The 19,327-nt window shown below is 46.0% G+C and overlaps 1 protein-coding gene across 1 annotated transcript in view; it reads right to left on the bottom strand.

The window, feature by feature from the left end:
• Positions 1–10,721: 10,721 nt before the first annotated feature.
• The window catches only part of MRPS31 (mitochondrial ribosomal protein S31), a 31,029-nt gene continuing 22,423 nt past the window's right edge, over positions 10,722–19,327 (bottom strand). Inside the window, exon 8 of the mRNA XM_072360786.1 lies at positions 10,722–12,201. Coding sequence (XP_072216887.1) covers positions 12,166–12,201 — 36 coding nt within the window. The 3' untranslated portion in view covers positions 10,722–12,165. The remainder of the gene's footprint in view (positions 12,202–19,327) is intronic.

Genomic DNA, 19,327 nt, shown 5'->3' with positions numbered 1-19,327 from the left:
CCACTGGAGCAGTATCTCTTGGAGATCGCTCACCAGGGAGGACTGCCTCAGCTGCTTCAGTCAAGGCACCACCGTTGGTGAGTTTTCCCTTTACTCATTCACTTATATACCTTCTGTACATTTTGTTTCCATCTGTACATTTAAAACCAATACAGTTGCTTTTGCACCATTTGCTTTGATAGTGTTCATAGCCCCATCGTCTGTAAAAAATGTGAACAACGACCATTTGAGAGCAAAATTTCATGAAAACAATAGAATCATAGTATCATTAAGGTTGGAAAAGACCTCTAAGATCATCTTGTCCAACCATCAGCCCATCCTCACCATGCCCACACACCACATCCCTCAGTGCCACATCCACATGGTTCTTGAACACCTCCAGGGATGGTGACTCCACCACCTCCTTGGGCAGCCCGTGCTGCTGCTTTGCTGCTCCTTCCGAGAAGAAATGTTTCCTAACATCCAGTGTGAACCACCCTTGGTACAAATTGAGGCCATTACCTCTCATCCTATCACTAGTTACCTATACTTATAAATTGTGCTATTTGAAGGAATCAGAATTTAATATATATACATACATATATATATATGTATATTTCTAAGATGGAAGTACTTGGATGTTTTTCCTGATGAAGAAAATAGATAATAATATCCTGTTACTGGCTGGTGTGTCCAATGTGGCTCAGATTCGCACCAGGCATGGTTAATAGGAATTGGACAAAATCATATTCCCAGTGAGACATACATAGAATTATAGAACCATAGAATGGCTTGGGTTGGAAGGGACCTCAAGGACCATCAAGCTCCAACCCCCTCACCACAGGCAGGGCCACCAACCTCCCCATTTACTACTAAACCAGGCTGCCCAGGGACCCATCCAACGCGGCCTTTAACACCTTCAGGGATGGGGCATCCACAGCCTCTCTGGGCAGTCTGTTCCAGCATCTCACCACTCTCATAGTAAAGATCTTCCCCTGATATCCAACTTAAATATTCCCTTCTTCAACTAAAAACCATTTTCCCTTGTTCTGCTGTTATCTACCCCTTCAAAGAGCTGACTCCACTCCTGTTCGTAGGCTCCCTTTGGATACTGGGAGGCTGTAACAAGCCTGCTTTTCTCCAGGCTGAATGAGCCCAGCTCCCTCAGCCTGCCTTTGTAGAGGAGATGCTCCAGCCCTCTGATAATCTTTGTGGCCCTCCTCTGGACCCTCTCCAACAGCTCTCTGTCTTTCTTGTACTGGAGACCCCAACTTTGACACAGTAGTGCAGATGGGGACTCACGAGAGCAGAGTAGAGACGGATAATCATTGGGACCCACAAGCTGCCACCACACTCCCCAAGCAGAAGAGGAAGGTGAGCCAAAGGAAATCCACAGCACAGCCCCTTATCTTAAGTAATCTGCCCAGGCTGAGCCCCAGCATTTCACCATGCTCCAGCTCACACCCATGTGCACACACACCGAGGTGAAAGACTGAAGTGCAGCATGCCCAAGAAGTGATCCTCACTGGGATCAATACAATAAATACCAAAGGTAGCTCCTGAGCAGCTCTATCTGCTCCCACTGTGTCATGTGTAAGCACCGAGCGTGATGTAAAAACAGAAGGCAAGAGTTTATCAGGTTTCAGATTCAGCTGAATCACCCGACCCACCCCTATGCAAAGGCCAATGTGCCTGGAAGTAAACACAGTTCGAGCAGCACGTATGTTTTCCAGGGTGTTGGGTTTCTGTTTTGTCGTAAATACGATCCATTACAATATTCTCCCACATCCTCCAGTCAGCGGCTCGGTGCTTTCAGGTGCCTTTTCTCGGTGCTTGTTTTCCTTTCTGTATCGCTTGAGGAAAAACTGACTGGCTCCGTCTGATAGCTTTTGTATATGAAATAATTTGGATTGTGTTTGAGCAACAAACTAAAAACAGGATGTTTGACAGTTACGGTGTAATTCAGTGGTTTCTCTTGAACCTGAGAGAGGGAAAATTCATGGCGCAGCACAACGCGGTGCCTGACAACCAGAATCATAGAACTGCTTCATCTCCTTCCCCTTTATTTCCCCCAGAACAGTGATAGCTACCTGTCATCACTGAGCAGAACCACGTATACCCAAAATGGGCACAGAGGAGGTGGCACAAGAAAGGCTCACTTTCAAAAACAAACATATTTTTCTGTTGTTTGAATTCGTGCTCAAAAAGCGTATTTATATCTGCATAAAAATGCATTTGCATACAAATGAGTGCATTATGCATACGCTACACATATGCATGGTATCGTTATATACATTCTACTCTAGATTTATATAGATGGAGACGTGGTTAGGCAATAATAGTAAGGCGGTGTTTTGACATACATGTATATATTCCTATTCTGCTGGTAAGTAAGGCATTAAAGAAGGCGGTGTTGGGACAGGATGCTCAGTAGGTAAGGAACATCCCACACATGGATATGCTTATGGTAGGGCCATACCAGAAATGCAGCGAGACCAAGGGGCTGCACCAGAAGGAAGACAACCCACCTATACTCTCCTGCAGCCAAACCTGGTAGCTTTGTGCTTCTGTTTACCTCTCTGTAAAATGGGTATAAATAATGCCTGTCTGCTGGGACTGTGTTCATTAACAGGTTTAAGCACTTTGAGATCTGGTGATGAATATGCAAACCTTGCTCAGCCCTGCTCTGTGAGGAGGCTGGTTTCAAACCAGCTAGGTGCCAGCCTAGGATGTTCCTAAGCGCAGAAGCTTGCTTTGTAGCAGCATGGAAGCAGGTAAGAAGAGCCACCAGCAGTTTCAATTTGGCCTTTGCCAGGCCCTGAAGACTGAACCTCCTCTAGGATCAGATGGAAGTAACTTCATTTCCATAGCCTCTGAGCTTACCCACCATGCTCTCACAAAAGCCAAGGGTCAGCCTCCCCTTCTGAGGAAACAAGATGGAAGGCAGGTAAGGGGTTGGGCAGACAGCTGCTCTCCCATGACCCACAGAATGAAATGCCAAGGCCCCATAGCACCCCTTGCTAGTACTTTACCTAGGAGCACTCAGGAGAGATGATGTCTACCAAGGGCTTAGATACACATTCAAACATGGACTTGGGAGTCAAAAGAAAAACAAATTATACATAATTCCTTAACGTATGTGGGTTTGTTAACAACTTGAGCCTTGTACAGTTTGGTTGCAAAATGGCAACATACATCTGAAATCTGGTGCAGAAAAGCAGGACAGATTGTTGTTTTTCTACATCTGCCAAATGCATTTTCCTTTCAGTCGATATCTTCCTATATATATATATATATATTTATTTTTTTTTTCCAGTGAAACCTTTCTCACAACTTTTTGTTTCTCTCTTGTTTATACTCACAATCTGACTCTTCGTAAAATCGCCATTGTATGCTGAAAATCCACTCTGAAAAGTAGCAAGAAACACACTTTTCTCACAAAACCCAGCAGTAGTCATCTTCCTGTGCATGAATCTTACTGCAAATTAAGATAGCAGACTCCTGTAATGGAAGACAAGAAAGGCAGCTCTGGATGCTGGAAATGCTGCGTTAAGCCAGTAGGAGCTGCCATCACCACTGCTCCTGAACAAGTCTTTTCAGCCCCTCGTGATGTCAGGAGGCACTATTCAGACAGATAACAGCAATCTACATATCTCTGGATTCTCCTTAACCTCCATAAATAGGCACTTTCTTTGCTGCTCCATCATGTGAATCTAATGAGTTTGGGTTTCCTCATATTCAGACTAAATCAGGAGTGCAAAAACAGACAACAGTCTGACCTTACATAGACCCTTCCTCTTCAGTGTCCCCATAAGCAGTGGAGCACCCATGGTGTGAAGCCTCCTTGAGACTTGAAGCACAGCACAGTACGGCAGCAGGCAACTCACTCAGCACATGTTCCCCATACCAGGCAGGTTTTTGTGCCTCAGCCCACCAAAAAGCAAGGAAGGGACTCATCCTCTCCAAAGGCAGCAGCCCCAGGCTGAGAGATGACTGAGTTCATCTGGGTTTAACTCCTTGGAGACTGAACGATGGGCAATGTACCTCTTTATACTTTTTATCATAGAATCATTCAGGTTGGGTTAAGACCACTGAGATCATTTATTCCAGTCATCAATCCACCACTCGCATCCATTAAACCAACATTCCTCAAATGTCGCCCATGTTATCTTACACTGTTGGCTCCTGCTTCAATCAGATCCCTCCAAAGCACTTATTTTAACCAGTGCTGATCACTTGGAAGCTGGAGAAAGAGCGAAGGTGATGTTCGGTCATCCTATGGAGGTCTCTGTGAAGGATGTAAGGGTGGCTGTGGGGATAACTGCTGATATAAGAAAGGGAAAAGGACAAAGAAGACCAAAAAATGCACCATCCCATTCCTCAAATGACTGAAATCTGCAAATAGAGATCATGCTACTTACCAGGAGCACATTGAATCTGTAGCAGCTGACTGATCACCACAGATTGTAGTCTCCAGCAATTGTCCAATTTTTCCGACCCACCGAATTTTTGTTCATTCATTCTTCTGACAGATCTTCAGGAATGTACCTCCATCCTACTCCAGTTTGGCAGCACCAAGGGGTTTGCATTAGAATCTATCCTCTTGAACCTTGTTTCTCCAGGTACAGGAAAGTACTCCGCAGCCTGATGCAGCCTAGAGGAAGGTCCCAAAAGTCTCTTCAGGATGAGCTGCCCATATCACCTCATACTTACTTTGGCTTTCAGCATGAGCTGGCTGCAGGTAAGAAAGGAGACTCAGCAGTTGCTGATGCTGTGAAAGCAGCGGCCAGAGCAGCTCAGCAGCCAGATGGGTGGCTTGCAAAACATCGGCTGTGGAGCACTGGCACACTGATTTCACAACCCTTAATCCCAAACCCTGATGTTGCAGCACGGGTAGCAGTGACTCCTTCATGATCAAACAGAATTTTCCTACAGTGGTCAGAGAAAAACATCTATCTGGCAAACTTCTCTGAAGTCGCGCAAACGGGTCTTCAAAAACATCTACGTCAATGGATTCTGTCTTTGATATTTTAAGTGAATTCATGTGCCAATGTCAGATGAAATCAGCACATCTCTTCCTCAGTGGGGTTACTGTCTTGCTGCCAGATTGCGTCTTGTGCAGCAGCGTTGGAGCCAGCCAACAAGGTCTGCAGCTGAGCAAGGAAGTGGTAAGTGCCATGGGGGTAAATGCAAGGTCAAGGACGTGCCAAAGGTAAATGCTAAGCAGAGAAGTGACAAGCATCCAGAAGGGGTTTTTCACAAGCATGCTGGCACGCTGTCTCACACAGCTTGTGACGCTCCTGTAGATTTCAAGCAATCGCAGTCTGTGACAAATATTTTGAGAGTGCTTCACAGGAATCGAAGCTGCGAGATGTTGAATCCTCAGTTGGCGGAGCCAAGAACCAAAAGTGGTGAGTGAACTTCTTCCTCTGCAGACTGCATCACAGAACGACAGCTTCCTCATTTGCAGAAGCTTTTACACATCTTGTCACAGGCGACCCTGCTATAAAAAAAGTACATGGAAAACTTGCAGGACTTGAGTGTCGTCTCTCTGAATCAATCCAGGGGCAGGGAAGATAGAAAGCAGACTCACTGAAGGGGCATAAATGACCCAAGAAAGCTGCAGAATGCTAACATTGGGTATCATCTCCTAGCAGGCGCCACAAGCAGCCTGGCAGCTGCAGCGCTCAGCACGGTAGCGGCACCGTATTGCTGCCTCGTAGATGATTCACGAGGGCTTGGTGAGGGAAACAGGCAATTCACAACAGGAACTTCTTCTAATGCAGCAAGTTTAGTTAGAAACCAAAAGAGCAATCCAGGCCATTGGAAACAATTCAGGAGTACAATTTCCCTTCTGAGAAGACAACTGCTTTCCTTAGCCCTATCACTGTAGGCACAGCAAGAACATGGGAGGAAAACCCTATTTCTCAACATAGCGCATGTGGCTCACACAGAATCTTTGTTCACATTCACTGAGGGAAAATGAAGTTAATTAACTCTCCATGGCAGTAAAACAGGCCTTTGCTGCCTTCTAACAACATCTTCTGGCAGCGAGGAAAGTACCTGCAGTCTTCACAGTCATGAAGTGGTAGAGTGGCTTTCAAGTCATTTTTGTGCTGGCTGAGCCTTCCAGGGAGATGGGCTCAGTGCTCCATTCAGCAGTTCGGCGTCAGCAAGGTTCACCAGCCGTGACTCAGGCAACTGAAACTTAGTGTTTAGGTCCCTACCAGTCACCTTCAACTCCATTTGTACTTGAGGAAGAAAAGCCAGTGGAGAAAATTAACCTATCCAAATCCAGGAGACCCAAGGGATACCCTGATGGTGCCTCTGTCTGTTTTGATTTGAAGGAAACACAAAGAAAAGATGGCTCTGACCTGGACATGAATTGCCTTCAAACCTCCACTGCTGGGTGCAAAAATAACCAAAATGTTATGTGACTAGAAATACATGCAGCTGCTTCAATAGCCAATGATTGTCCTCCAAGGGTAATCCCAGTTCTCTCCACCTACGTAAAATCAGACAGAGGAGCATGACAAGGAGTGTGTTGGAAAGACTTGGCTCTGGTTCAGACTTGACAGCCACGCAACCGCCAGGTCAATGACCAAGAAAGCTCTTCCTCAAAGCATTATTAAATAACTGCCTTCACAGTTATCAGTCAACTGGCATTTCCTTAAAGGCCTGCTGAATGCTGAATCCGGTCTATATCAAATATCAATCGATAGTTTTGAGGCAACTGCTGTGCTTGAAGGCAATGCGTTAGGAGTGCCATTGGCTCTGTTCCGGATGGAAAGCCTTCACGTATTGCTAAGTTTCAGATGACTTGCTGGCGCCCAACGGGCAAGGAAGACGGAGAGAGCATTTGCTTTGTACGGAGGTGAATCACGTCACTCAAGAGAAGTGATGGCCCTTTCAGTACCTAAAGGGGGCCTACAAGAACACTGGGGAGAGACTCTTTAATAGGGAATGCAGTGATAGGACAAATCTTTAAACTAAAATAGGATAGATTTGGACATTGGGAAGAAATTCTTCACCATGAGGGTAATGAAGCACTAGCACAGGCTGCCCAGAGAAGCTGTGGGTGCCTCATTCCCACAGGAGTTAAAGGCCAGAATGAGCAACCAGGTACAGTGGGAAGTATCTCTGCCAATTGCAGGGGACTTGGAACTGGATGGTCTTAAAGGCCCCTTCAAACCCAAGCCATTCTACAGTTCTGTGAAATCAAAACCAGGCCAAATACAAGACCATTCCTTAACCAAGTAGATCTTTAGCTTCAACTACAAATTACCTTCTTTTCTGTAAAATAAATTCACAGCTAAACTTAAAATTGTACGTTTGGTAGTACTATGTAATAGTAGCATAGACGGTATTAATAAAAGACACTATTATTTAAAAGCACCTGTGCATGTTGCTGTGGCAAAAGCTATGCTAATTAGAAACCTGTGAATATAGTTCAACCTCTGCTATTAAATTTACTTCAAAATACCTACCACTGTAACAGCCTTCATAGTGACTTAAAAACGGAAGCATGAACCTTGATTCGTCTGGTGTTCCTGGAAAGAGTGAGAAGACTGTAGTAATTTAGTCATCAGTAATAAATTATTATTCGTTCAACCCCTGCTACTAAATTTACTTTGAAATGCCATGTCAGTGTGGTAAGCCTAACAGCAACCTAAAAATAAAGGAGCTGACCTGAAAGTGGATTGGTGTCAGTGGAAAGGGAGAGGAGACAGATTGATTTTAAAGTGTGATCTTCCTACATAGGTTATAGTTTGAGTCACTAGTGGCCTTAGGAGACTGGACTGCTCTTGCCTGGAAGAGCTAAGGATGCAGCCAGCTGGTGCCACCATCTCTACAGAGTAAAGCAGATTTCTCTCCCTTTTGGATTGCTTCTTTAACCTGTTGTTATAACAATGGTTAAGCTCTGTCACAAGGTTCCCCCATACCTACCAGCTGGGAAGGGTGGTTTCTTCCAGATACAGAGCAAAAAATGGCTATGAAGACACGAGGAGTGAGGAGTGAAGAGTGAAGAGTGAGGAGTGAGTGAGGAGTGAGGGCAACAGGCTGAGAGAGAATGTCACCCAGCAGGGATGTACTGATGGCTGTGAGGATTGCTTTTGTCCTCTCATGAAGACAGGAAGATCTGCTTTGAACTACTGTGCACAGAAAGGGGAAGCAGGCTGAGGATTTGGGGAGACACCTGCAAGAAGCACCAAAAATGAACTTAAGGAAACTGTGAGAGATGAGCAGAAGGATGGAAGGAAGCAAACATGCTAGCAGAGTCTGCCTCTTCAAAGAACTATTTAACTTAAAAGAAGCTAAACCTTTTTGTAAGAATCTTCAAACTGAGAACTAGAGCACGCAGAAGCTGCACAGTCAAAAGGGGAAAGATTCAATAGGAGAAAGGGAGACTTTTCAGAAGATGGCTATGCTTAGTGCCTGAAGCACCACCTTGACTATAGCTGCTTCATCTTTAGAAGCGGATTCATCAAGAGGCAGCAGGAAATATTTTGAAGTGCAACCTCAGTTTTACTGAACACAGTATCTCATGATCAGCTCAGAGTGAGAGGACTGTTCTGGTAGAGAATACTCATAAGCTTAAATACAAAGGGAAAACAAGACCCCAGAGATGCAGTTACACTGTCTGTGGGAATGGAGGAGTGATGTGAGGGTCAGACATCATGATTCCCATAGAGAATCTACGCCATGGGACAAGGGCTCACAGTGGTAGGACCAAGCAAGTCAGGAAGTCTCTGTCATGAAGTCAGGATGAATATCTCTGGCATGAAGGGATGAATAACTTCTGTGAGCTCATTCCCCCAGCTGGGTAACAAATACCACCTGACTGTAAAAATATGGAATTCCTACAAACACAATGAAAAATGAAGCAAAAACTGTTTGGTGACAAGACATGAACTGAAACTGTGGCACGCGCAGTGTGCACGCTTGTAGGGATGTGCCATGGACTCACAAAAGCATCAGGTGCTGGTGGAGGTGGTCTTGGTTCCTTTCAGGTGAATATGAAATCTGAGGAAACCTGTGTGGCTGTTCCACATTTGCAGAAAGTCTTTTGCCACATCGAAACACTGTGGCTCAAAACAGCTCCAGCACACATCATCCCACTAGTCCGACCCTGACACAGCGACAAATACAGGTAGTTCTTCCCTCACTAGTTTCTTCCTCCTCAAGTGTTTGCTCATTTATTGTTATATATATATATATATATGTATAAAGATGTAATTATCAATTCAGCTTATCAACTTCTACACCATCAGCAGCACCACCAGCAGCATCACCAGCAGGAGGGCTTCTGGTGACAGATGGAACTGAAACTGGCAGGGAATATGAAAAACAACAGGAAGGGATACTATAGGTACATTAGTCAGAAAGTAAAGTCCAAGGAGAATATATCACCTATGATAAAAGAGAAGGGAGAGCTGACAACAACAGACATGCAGAAGGCTGAGGTCCTCAATGAGTTCTTTGACTCAGACAGAAGTGTGCAAGGACAGAAGGATGGCACCCAGGGCAGCCTGATCTCATGGGTGTACACCCTGTCCACAGACAGGAAGTTGGAAATGGATGACCCTTAAGGGATCTTCCAACACAAGCTATTCTATGGTCCCATGACTTTTGCCCAGGTGATGCTGCAGCAGACCGGCCCAAAGGTGAAGCAGGGTGAACTCTCCCACAGCAGAGCCAGACACCTACCTGGACTCACTCTACTGAATCACATTTACCCCAGTCCTGTTGCTGGATACAAGGATATCGATGGGCTGAGATCAACTCCTTTCTAAGAAGAAAACATTTAAGTTGGGGATGGATCCTAAAGACTTTTATTCACCACTGAACAATAACATAATGGCTCTCAGGCTTGTGCAGAGACATTTACCCTACATTTACAAGGGTGGATAGTGATAGGACAAGGGGGAATGGTCTTAAACTGAGACAGGGGAGGTTTAGATTAGATATTAGGAGGAAGTTTTTCACTCAGAGGGTGCTGACGCACTGGAACAGGTTGCCCAGAGAGGTTGTGGATGCCCCATCCCTGGAGGTATTCAAGGCCAGGCTGGATGTGGCGCTGGGCAGCCTGGTCTGGTGGTTGGTGACCCTGCACATAGCAGGGTTGAAGCTGGATGATCATTGTAGCACTTTTCAACCCAGGCCATTCTACAATTCTACTATCTATGCTCATGCCTCCCTCCAAGTACATCCATCCCCCAGGGGAGACGTCCTGTTCCATTTCCTCTGCATGACCTACCAGTTCTTTCAGCCTCTCCTTGCTCCCAAGAAAACTGATATTAAAGATTATGCTTTATGGGAGCATCCTCAGGTGCTATCAGCCAGGAATGCAGCCCAGTAGCATGCGCTTCCCTGTGCTCCCACTCAGCACTGGCCGATGGTGGAACTTTGGCATCTCATTGCTCCTCTCTTCAGTCCCATGCCAGTGGGTTCTGTCCTGCCCTGAAAACTTCCTCTGGGGTTTGGTTCTCACCTTCTTCCAGCAAAGAGAAAGCCGCCTCAGGAAATGATGTACGGGAGAGCCATGATTTATGGCTCCTGTACTCCATATGAAATAAACACTGAGGTGGAGGAACGAGTAAATCATCGCAGACAGGAAAGAAGAACAGTCCTTTGCTTGCAAAGGATTACAGGAGGTTATTGAAATACCAAACAGATGCCTTCAGAGAGTCTTTAAGAGCCTTGAAATACTTCAGTGAAGTACTCAAGAAAAGTTATGTATACATTGGATCACTTTATTCACAGCTCGGGTGGGAAGGAATAGCTCCTTGGCTGTGCACGGCAATAACAACACCAGCAGTTAGATACAGGAAGTGAAGAAGAATACCACAGATACAGTACATATGAAGAGATAAGTTAGCTGCTCTGAAAGCATTTTACCTGAGTCAGAGTGTGACTGGTATACAAGGGACAGCTCCTAGAATCATAGAATAGCTCAGGTAGGAAAAGACCTTAAAGATAACCAAGTCCAACCATGACCTAACCATAGTACCCTAACTCTAACAACCCTCTGCTAAATCACGTCCCTGAGCACCACATCCAAACAGTTTTTGAACACATTCAGGGATGGTGACTCTACCACCTCCCTGGGGAGACTATTCCAGTGCTTAACAACAGGCCTCACTGTCCATTCTTTCCCCACATAAGCATCCCCAGTCCTTCTGAGGAGACTTCCCCTGGGAAGGAAAAGTCATTTCTTGGGACACCGGCTTGAAGGGAAAGCCTCCAAACACACTGGGTGAGGGGCTGGAACTGAGAACCACAACGTAATTTTAATACAATTCCTAATCCATTAATGCAACTTCAAGAGAGATTTCAGGCCTTTAATCACGCAGGTCGATCACGATTAGTAACGATCTGTTGCAGTGGTTTGTGGCGTGTTTCCTTATAATTCAGTTCAAGTACAAATCTGCCTTGACAGTTTCTGGATAAAGCAGACATCCTGTAAGAATTGTTCCTGTGGGAGCAACAATCTGGATACTGTAACACTAATTTCCATCGTAAGGCGATTTTAAACAAATCAAAACCAATTGTTCGCGTGCAGGTTCTTGCGCTGAAAAGGTAACTTATAGCCCAGCTGCTGAGAAACTCTGACCCCATTTTTAAACAGGCTGCTGGGTCAACAGAATTGCTGCAGAGGTTCTAGAGGGATGAGTGGCGACCAGCTTGCCGTAACACAACATTCATAACACCTCCGGGGAGCAGAGCAAACGGTTAAAAGGAAAGTTAGCTGACTCATTCTGTAAGTAGCTGGTGTCAGTCGTAGCAGCTTGGAAGTTAACAGATAAAAATGCTATCACAGCCAGCAGTAACATAGCCCTAACGACGGCACAGACTTGTGTATGAACGAAGCCCAATTAACTGCCTTAAATACGTGCCCAATTTGTATTTGGTAGTAATGTTTCAGTAGAATACTGGAAGCCAACTGACAGCTGCTTTAGAAGAAGAGTCTTGTATTTCCATGCCTTCTGCAGGAGAATGATTTTATTTGAAGACATGCAGAGACTTCAAAGTGCTACTCCCTTCTGGTAAGTAGGCCAAATTCTGTATTCAGTCACACTGGTGGTATAAACTGAGTTTACAGTAACTCCATTGACTTCATCAGCATAATTAACCACTGGAACAACTTATCCAGCGATGCCACGGACTCTCCATCACTGGAAATTATTAAGTCCCAAATGTCTGGCTTGCTTGTTTGTTTTTCTGGAGGAAAAAAAAAAATAGAATAAAAACTAAAAAATGTTGATCTAGTTGGAACTAATAAGCCAACTGGCTTGTGCTGTACATGATATCAAATGAGTAGGCTGTGTTGCCACACTCTGACTTCATAAGCCACAAAAGAAAGGTCTCGGTACAGGAGCTCCATGGTGGCAAAGCATGGTGTGAAAAGCCTTCCCCCCAGCAAAGGCGCCATCTCACAGGAAGGTCCATTCAGAGCAATATTAACATACAGTGAAGGAGATCCCTCTCATAGACAAGCCCTTGGCAGGGACCTTTGGACCAAGCTGAGATGGCCTGGGATCAGCACTTCATCTCCACTTCTGCTGAAAGCCAAAGCACGCAGCCCGATACTCACAGTTCATTTGTCACCATCAAAAAAAAAACAACAACCAACCAACCAAAAAGAAAACCAACAACGTTTGAGTGCCTTCCTGCAAGTTTCTAAGCAATTATACACATGCGTCACCTGAATTATCAGATACCACGGGTTATTTGTTGATATGTTATGTTTGGCTTCTGTGCAGTAAAAATCATATGTCACCATTTGTGGGGGTGAGTAGGTCTCTCAAATGGTTCAGAAGGGTGTAATGTCTTTCCGCAGCCCAATTAAAATACATAACTGCTGCAAAGACGGTATAAAGGAAGCCACAGAAACTATTCAAATTAGCAGCTGCTCCATATGAGCTAATTACGAGAATCTGAGTGAGGAGAGGCGCGTTAAGAGCCAGATTTAATTTTTTATCAGAGCCATTTCATCCTGGGCAGTGTCACCGTTCTGAAGCAGGCTGCGTGCAACCCATCCCACACCGCACTATTACACCAGACCCCAGCAAATTAGGGAGGTTTTGCTGATAACAGGATAGGTCTGCAGCCAAAAGACCAACATAAAGGCTTGCTGAAAGCCCCCAGGCCTCTGAGCTCCTCTTCTTTTAGTATATAAAGGGCAAAAGCAAGAGGGAAAATTTGCCTTGGGATTTTAATTTCTTCTCACGTTTCACATTTGATGCTTGGTTTTGCCTCTGCTTCCAGCAGCAACAATTCCTCCTGAGTATACATGATACTGGCACAAAAAGGGGAAAAAAAACAGAGCCAAGTAACACCACAGGCCACAAGTTGCCTCCTCCACCACCAGCCTCAGAGTGGCATCCAGCCCTGCTGCCATAGGTCACCTTCTCCACCACTAACCTTCACTTGCCCTGCTCCAGGCACAGACTCCTGGCACTTCTGACACCAAGAAAATAATATTTGGAGGATTGGGGCTTTTTTAGATTTGGCAAGGATTCATCTACTCTCACCTCCACCTCTCTCCCACTCTGCCCTTCCCCTTCTTTTTAACAGCCACATTCAGCTCTCAACTAAATCTTGTACCTCTGACAACCACCAGCTGGGACAGATTTTTCTCTGTGTCGCCTTTCAGATTTGCCCTGCACTCAGCCCACAACTGAATACCCAAGATTTCTACAAGCACAGGTGCCACACTGCAGACTGCTGAACTTTGCATGCCAATTTCAGGTTTCGGTGGACCCCAGTGTGTTCATCAGTGGGAACCGCCCATACCCTGAACTTCTCCTTTCTCCCTTTCCACATCCTCCTTTCTCCTCCTCCTCCTGGTTACATGGCAATGGAAAGTAAATGCTGCTTCTCTTTCCCATCATAGATACATGAGGAGTGAAGCAGGCTTTCCCCTCTCCGTTTCCATGTGGTGGCGAGACCTGATGAATAGGACTTTCCCAGGGCAGAGTGAGAGGGAAAGCAAAGGCACACACTCAAAGGTATGCAACTGGATCCTGGTGAGGGCCACAGACACCCTCATTACCCTCTAACCAAACATTACTCCAACATTGCTACCTACAGAGCATGTCCCGCCATGCTCACCCCCAAAATGATGCACCCTTAGGAAAAAACACCCTAAATTGCAGCCACATCAACTGCACTTTAAGGACACAAAACAGGGCTGTAAGAGACTCCGGGTGGCCACCAGTCCATCTCCAAGTTGGCTATCCCTTCCTCATCTATTATTTCCCTCATGTCAGACTCCTCCACTATCATGACATTTGCCAACACAGCCTGCTGGAAGGAGCGGAATGCTGTGGGGTCAAGCTTTGGGAATGGAAACATTCAACATGCAGAGAAGTTGTAAGCCAAAGTATCCCAGGGACAGAGAGATGTGGCCATTCCCAAGCCTGCTCGCATCACCAAAGGAGCACCTGAATGAGCCCCAGAGGTGGTCCATGGAAGGATGAAGAACCTCTTTTAAAACCCTAGTGTGGTTTAAATATTTCAGGGCAGAGGATAGCACTGGTGAAAGCTGTCTGCTTGCTACATGTGCTTCCAATTAAATGCCCATTTGGGGAAAGCCTTGCAGAAGAGGAGAAAAAGAACAAGTTATTGCCAACAGCTGGGGTGAATCAAAGCAAGCCTCACACAGCCTGCTTCAAACTCCAAGTGATGCTACTGCCAAGAGAGAAACCCAATTTCCTTTCAAAATCTTGTGAAAAGCCAGGGCTGCGACTCAAGGAGCTGCATCTGCACACCCAAACCCACCTCACTTGCACCCAGTGCCAGGCTCAAACATGTTCCTTCAACAGCTCACAGACTTCTTATTGAAGCCCGGTTCAGCACTCAGAGCTTGCTGCCTGCTCTGGACTTTAGCTCATGTTGTTCCCCCTCTTCTCAGTTTTCTATGCAGAAAGTGAACAGTTGGGCAGCCAAGCCCAAGCAGAGGCTTCAGCAAGCCCGCCATCTGCAGCCCTTCATTTGCTAACAGCAAAACGTCAGGGCTGGGTATTTTAGCTACAGTTTTAGTCAGTCCTATTATCATCGCACTGCAGAAAAACTGCCTCAAGTGGCAGTTACCCTAAAACCAAACCTCTGTATTATATGGTATACACATAGCAGAGAATCAATGCCTGTCTGGAGGAGGCTCATCCCCTCCATTTCTTCTTGTCGGATGTACAACCACGAGCTGTCCCAGGCAAGCTGATCACCACAAACACCACAAGTCTCACAAACACTTCCTGCAGCCGCATTGAGCTTCATGCTATGTGAGTCTCAAGAAAAGCCTCTTCCAGCAGGAGCACAATAGCTGGGATACCCAAGCCTGAAATGCCCAGCGCTGGTCATTTCTGATCTTGGGACTGATGCTGGGACCAACATCATCAGTGGCAAAGATCCTGTTAGAAGTAACCCACAGAGTTGGGCCTCAGATGCCACCCCCAAGACTTCTCCAACCGATAGGGTTGGACTTTGGAACAACAGAGAGGGCATACCAAGCACCTGGAAAGACCACCACAGTATTCTTGCAATACCAGGTCTTTAAAAATCACTAGGTAAAGAAAGTAATCTGGTTTCATATGTGAAAAATGTTCATACTTGCAATCACTGTAGGGTGAGGACATGAGCTGTTCAGCCTCCAAAGCGGCATCTAAAGTTTGCAAATCACTCCTAGGACATCTGCAGGAATCATTCATTAAGAAGGAGACATTTTGCGACTGGGGACGTGGACCACAGGTGGCAGCACACCAGAAATCCCCCACAACCCTGCTGCATCTTGGTGAGATGTGGGGCAGCATGACCACATCTGTCTGTACCAGCACACCAGGTTGTGCCCCTTGGATGGCTCTGGGCACTCTTCATCCCTCTGGTTATTAAGTCGTACAGTTTGTAACAACAGCAGAGACAACTCCATCGCAGCTATGATTAATTCAGACAATCAACCTTTCACATGCCTGGCAACCACTCTGGCAATCTGAAACCCTAATTTACACCCTAACAAGGCAAATACTGGCACTATCTGGGTCTGGATAGTGCTGCTCGGCATCATTGCCAATCTGATTTAGCACTGCCACACTCTGGCCTGCGTATCTTGTGACTGTCCTAAAACAACCCCATAGAAGAAGTTGCAATACCAAATTCCTTTCAGGAGCAGGAAGAGAAAAAGCAAAAAAAGCAACTTTCAATAATTTCATCAGAGCTCTATTTCATGTGAAACATCCAGAAAACGTGTTGGAAGCAACACTGCCATGACATTCATTTACACCTTAAAACTGAGCTGAACTAGATGCACTCATGCCTTTTAGTATCCTTCTTGTCTGATCGTTTGTGAGACCCACTCTGTCTCTAGCCGAGTGGCACCATACCAACAGCAACAGGTAGGTTTTGATGGACAAACACTTAGCTGGCCATTAGAGCTGGGCCCTGGGAGGACAGTGGGGCGCTGCTTTTACAGTGGGTTCTCCACCCTAGCTACAAGGTTGGGGAACAACACTGCTCTCCCTGACTCTCCACTTGCCCACCGGAATCCAAAAGGCAGCTATTTCTGATTCTGCTGACAAATACTGTCCCCTTTCACTGCTTCTCTCCCTGTCGGGTGATGGGGTGCAGCACTGGGGCCATAAATGAATCATCACCACCCACAGCCAGGCAGCAACATGGGGCAGGGGTTGGTTGAGAAGACAGCTCTAAAGCTGCAAGGGATACATGGGATGGTAGGTTTCCCGGCAGAGTCCCAGCTCATCACTCACACTGTGAGGCCACTTTTTGTGTGGAACAAACCCAATGAGCTCTGGTAACCACACACAAGCAGCTAAGCTCCTGCAACAAGTGCCTCGTTCCAACCGCCCTTGGATCCTTCCTTTCACCCAGGCTGCCCTGCTGCGTTTTTTGCTCCCTCTTCCAGTTTTTCTTCAAACACATCCTTCATCCCCATTCAGCATTAGCCCAATGTGGGACCAGCACCTTAATTTTACCGAAGTGTCATCCATTTTGTGGAGTCCTCCTCCCATTTTGGGGTACCACTCACACCTCTCCCTGCAGGCCAGTGCCGCCTTGCTCCTCCACAGGCGATGCATTCCCGAGCACAATCAAACCGATTGTGTTGCTCTAAAACAAGTTTGGGCTTTAATCTGTCGAGTGAACAGCACAAGGATTTGCTGTCTAATCCCATAAATCTACACTGACATCTTGTGGAGATCACGAGACCAGGACGGCTGTAGCCACCAGGAGTAGAGAGACTGACTGACACGGCAGCTGAGGCCAAGAGGAACCCGTGTCTGTCAGGCCAACACCCTGGGCACCCAGACTTCACCTTATGGGCAGCTGGGCTGCCTCGAGGGCCTCCAGTCTGTCTGCAGGGAAAGCCAGTCCCTTCAACCTCAATCACTGTTCTCTGTCCGCAAACAATCAGGAAAAAGACTTTAGCCAAGAGATCCTTACAATTTCAGCTAAAATGAGACTATTTACTTTCAAATCATTACTGAAAGCAATGGTGTGGCTCCTCTTTCACAAGAGCCGTGATGCTTCAGGCTTCTCATCAAAGCACAAGCTCCCGAGGAGGAGCTATTTTCATGCTGGAATTTTATTATCTCTCTAAGCACTGGAAGAAAATGGACCTGAGTAGCGCTCCAGGACTCCTTTAATGCTCCTCTTCATCTTAAAAATATATGGTTTAAATACTCAGGGAAATGTTTGTACTCAAGGAGTACAAATTCCCATCAGGCGCACCACACCAATGCCACGGTATGACGGGTCAGTAGAGTAGGAGCTGAAACTCCATCACAGATGAAGTCTTGCAACCAAAGCATCAATCCTTCAGCTTCCTCTTAATACCACACTGGGGAGAAAGTGTTTCATAGGTGGTAAAAATAAAGTAATAGAAATCCAATTTCTAGCAAATCATTCATATAAAATAGGTTTAAAAAGGCAGTGCATGCCATCCAATGTCAAAGACAGGATTGGGTTGGCATACAAGAAGGTGGCATCAACACCTTACAGCCACCTCCTGCGTTAACGCAGTCATTTGGCCTGTCATGGGTCTTCCATCCCCTCCCTTCAGGCATGGAACCATCCCTGAGGATTTTGCTTTCTCCCAGCCAAACCTCTGACACATCAGGTGAAGCTGGAGAGACCCAGCAGCAGGTTCCCAAGTACTGTAAGCAGATGGATGGCCCCGGGAGCACAGCCGCCCGTCAGACCCAGAAGTGCTCAGATGGACGGATGCCTGACGAGAGGGAATACAAGTCTGTACAATGAAGTCAGCACCGCGCCGCTGCAACCCGGGCAGTCTGAGGCTCTGAACAAAGCAAAGCTTGTCAGGAGAAGGAATGTCTGATATTTCTGGAAAAATGAAGCAAACAAACCACCACAGAGTATCCATTTGGTACACTACCCCGAAACCAAAGCAGCAAACTCAACTAAGTACAACTTGAAGAAAAAAAACAAAACAGCTAACCCGAAGTTGCAAACACGTGCTATGCATTTAAGCTCATTATGATAATCAATAAGACCAACGAGGGGGGCAGGGCAAGATCAGCATTTGGAAAGCAGAGAGAAAGAAATTATGAGGGCAGAAAGGGAGCGTTAAGAAAATGTATGTGTTCAACCTTTTAATTCCACCTTCAATCTGTGGTTTCTGGAGGAGAGTAGGGGGCGTTTGCGTTTGTTTTTGTTTTGTTTGGGGGGTATTTTTTGTTTGTTTGTTTTGTCTTTGTGGTATCCACCTCAAAATACAGAAGGGAACTACCACCCAACCCAAAATGCTTGCACCACTCTGACACCACACCTTGTTTTCTGGCCAAAGGCCAGTTCACCAGCCTCGGCATGGGTTTGGTTCAGGGCTGGGAACAAGCACAGAGGGGAACGAGCTGTCCTGTTCTCAGCACTGACTGATCTGCTCTGCTCAGCCAGGAACCACATCTCAGAGCACCTCAGCCTGCCTCTGTCTCAGTTCTTGTGACACCAAACCATAACAGCCAGTCTCGATTTCCTCTGAGGTGGCCAGAACCTTTCTGAAACCCTACCAGAAAGTCCAACCATGCTATTGTACGTCTGGATAAAGCTCAGCCATCTCCACTCAACAAGATACTTTCGTTCTACTGCACAACCATTGCAGCTATGACTATGTATAGCATATCACAGGAGTATGGCATTAGCGGTACATTAGTAAGTCCTCAGCTTCAGACATAAAGAAGGAAATCTAAGCCTGCAGCATATAACAGATACTATTTCGCCTTGAACAGCTCCCAATGCTGAATGTATTACACTACACATAACACCACCCAGCCAGTTAAAGCTGCCATCATAAGAAACCCCCAAATGACCAATGAAGGAA

Source organism: Excalfactoria chinensis, chromosome 1 (assembly GCF_039878825.1).
Source record: "Excalfactoria chinensis isolate bCotChi1 chromosome 1, bCotChi1.hap2, whole genome shotgun sequence".
Taxonomy (NCBI): Eukaryota; Metazoa; Chordata; class Aves; order Galliformes; family Phasianidae; genus Excalfactoria; species Excalfactoria chinensis.
Note: the sequence above shows the minus strand (reverse complement) of the source record. Positions and strands in the feature narration are given on the sequence as shown.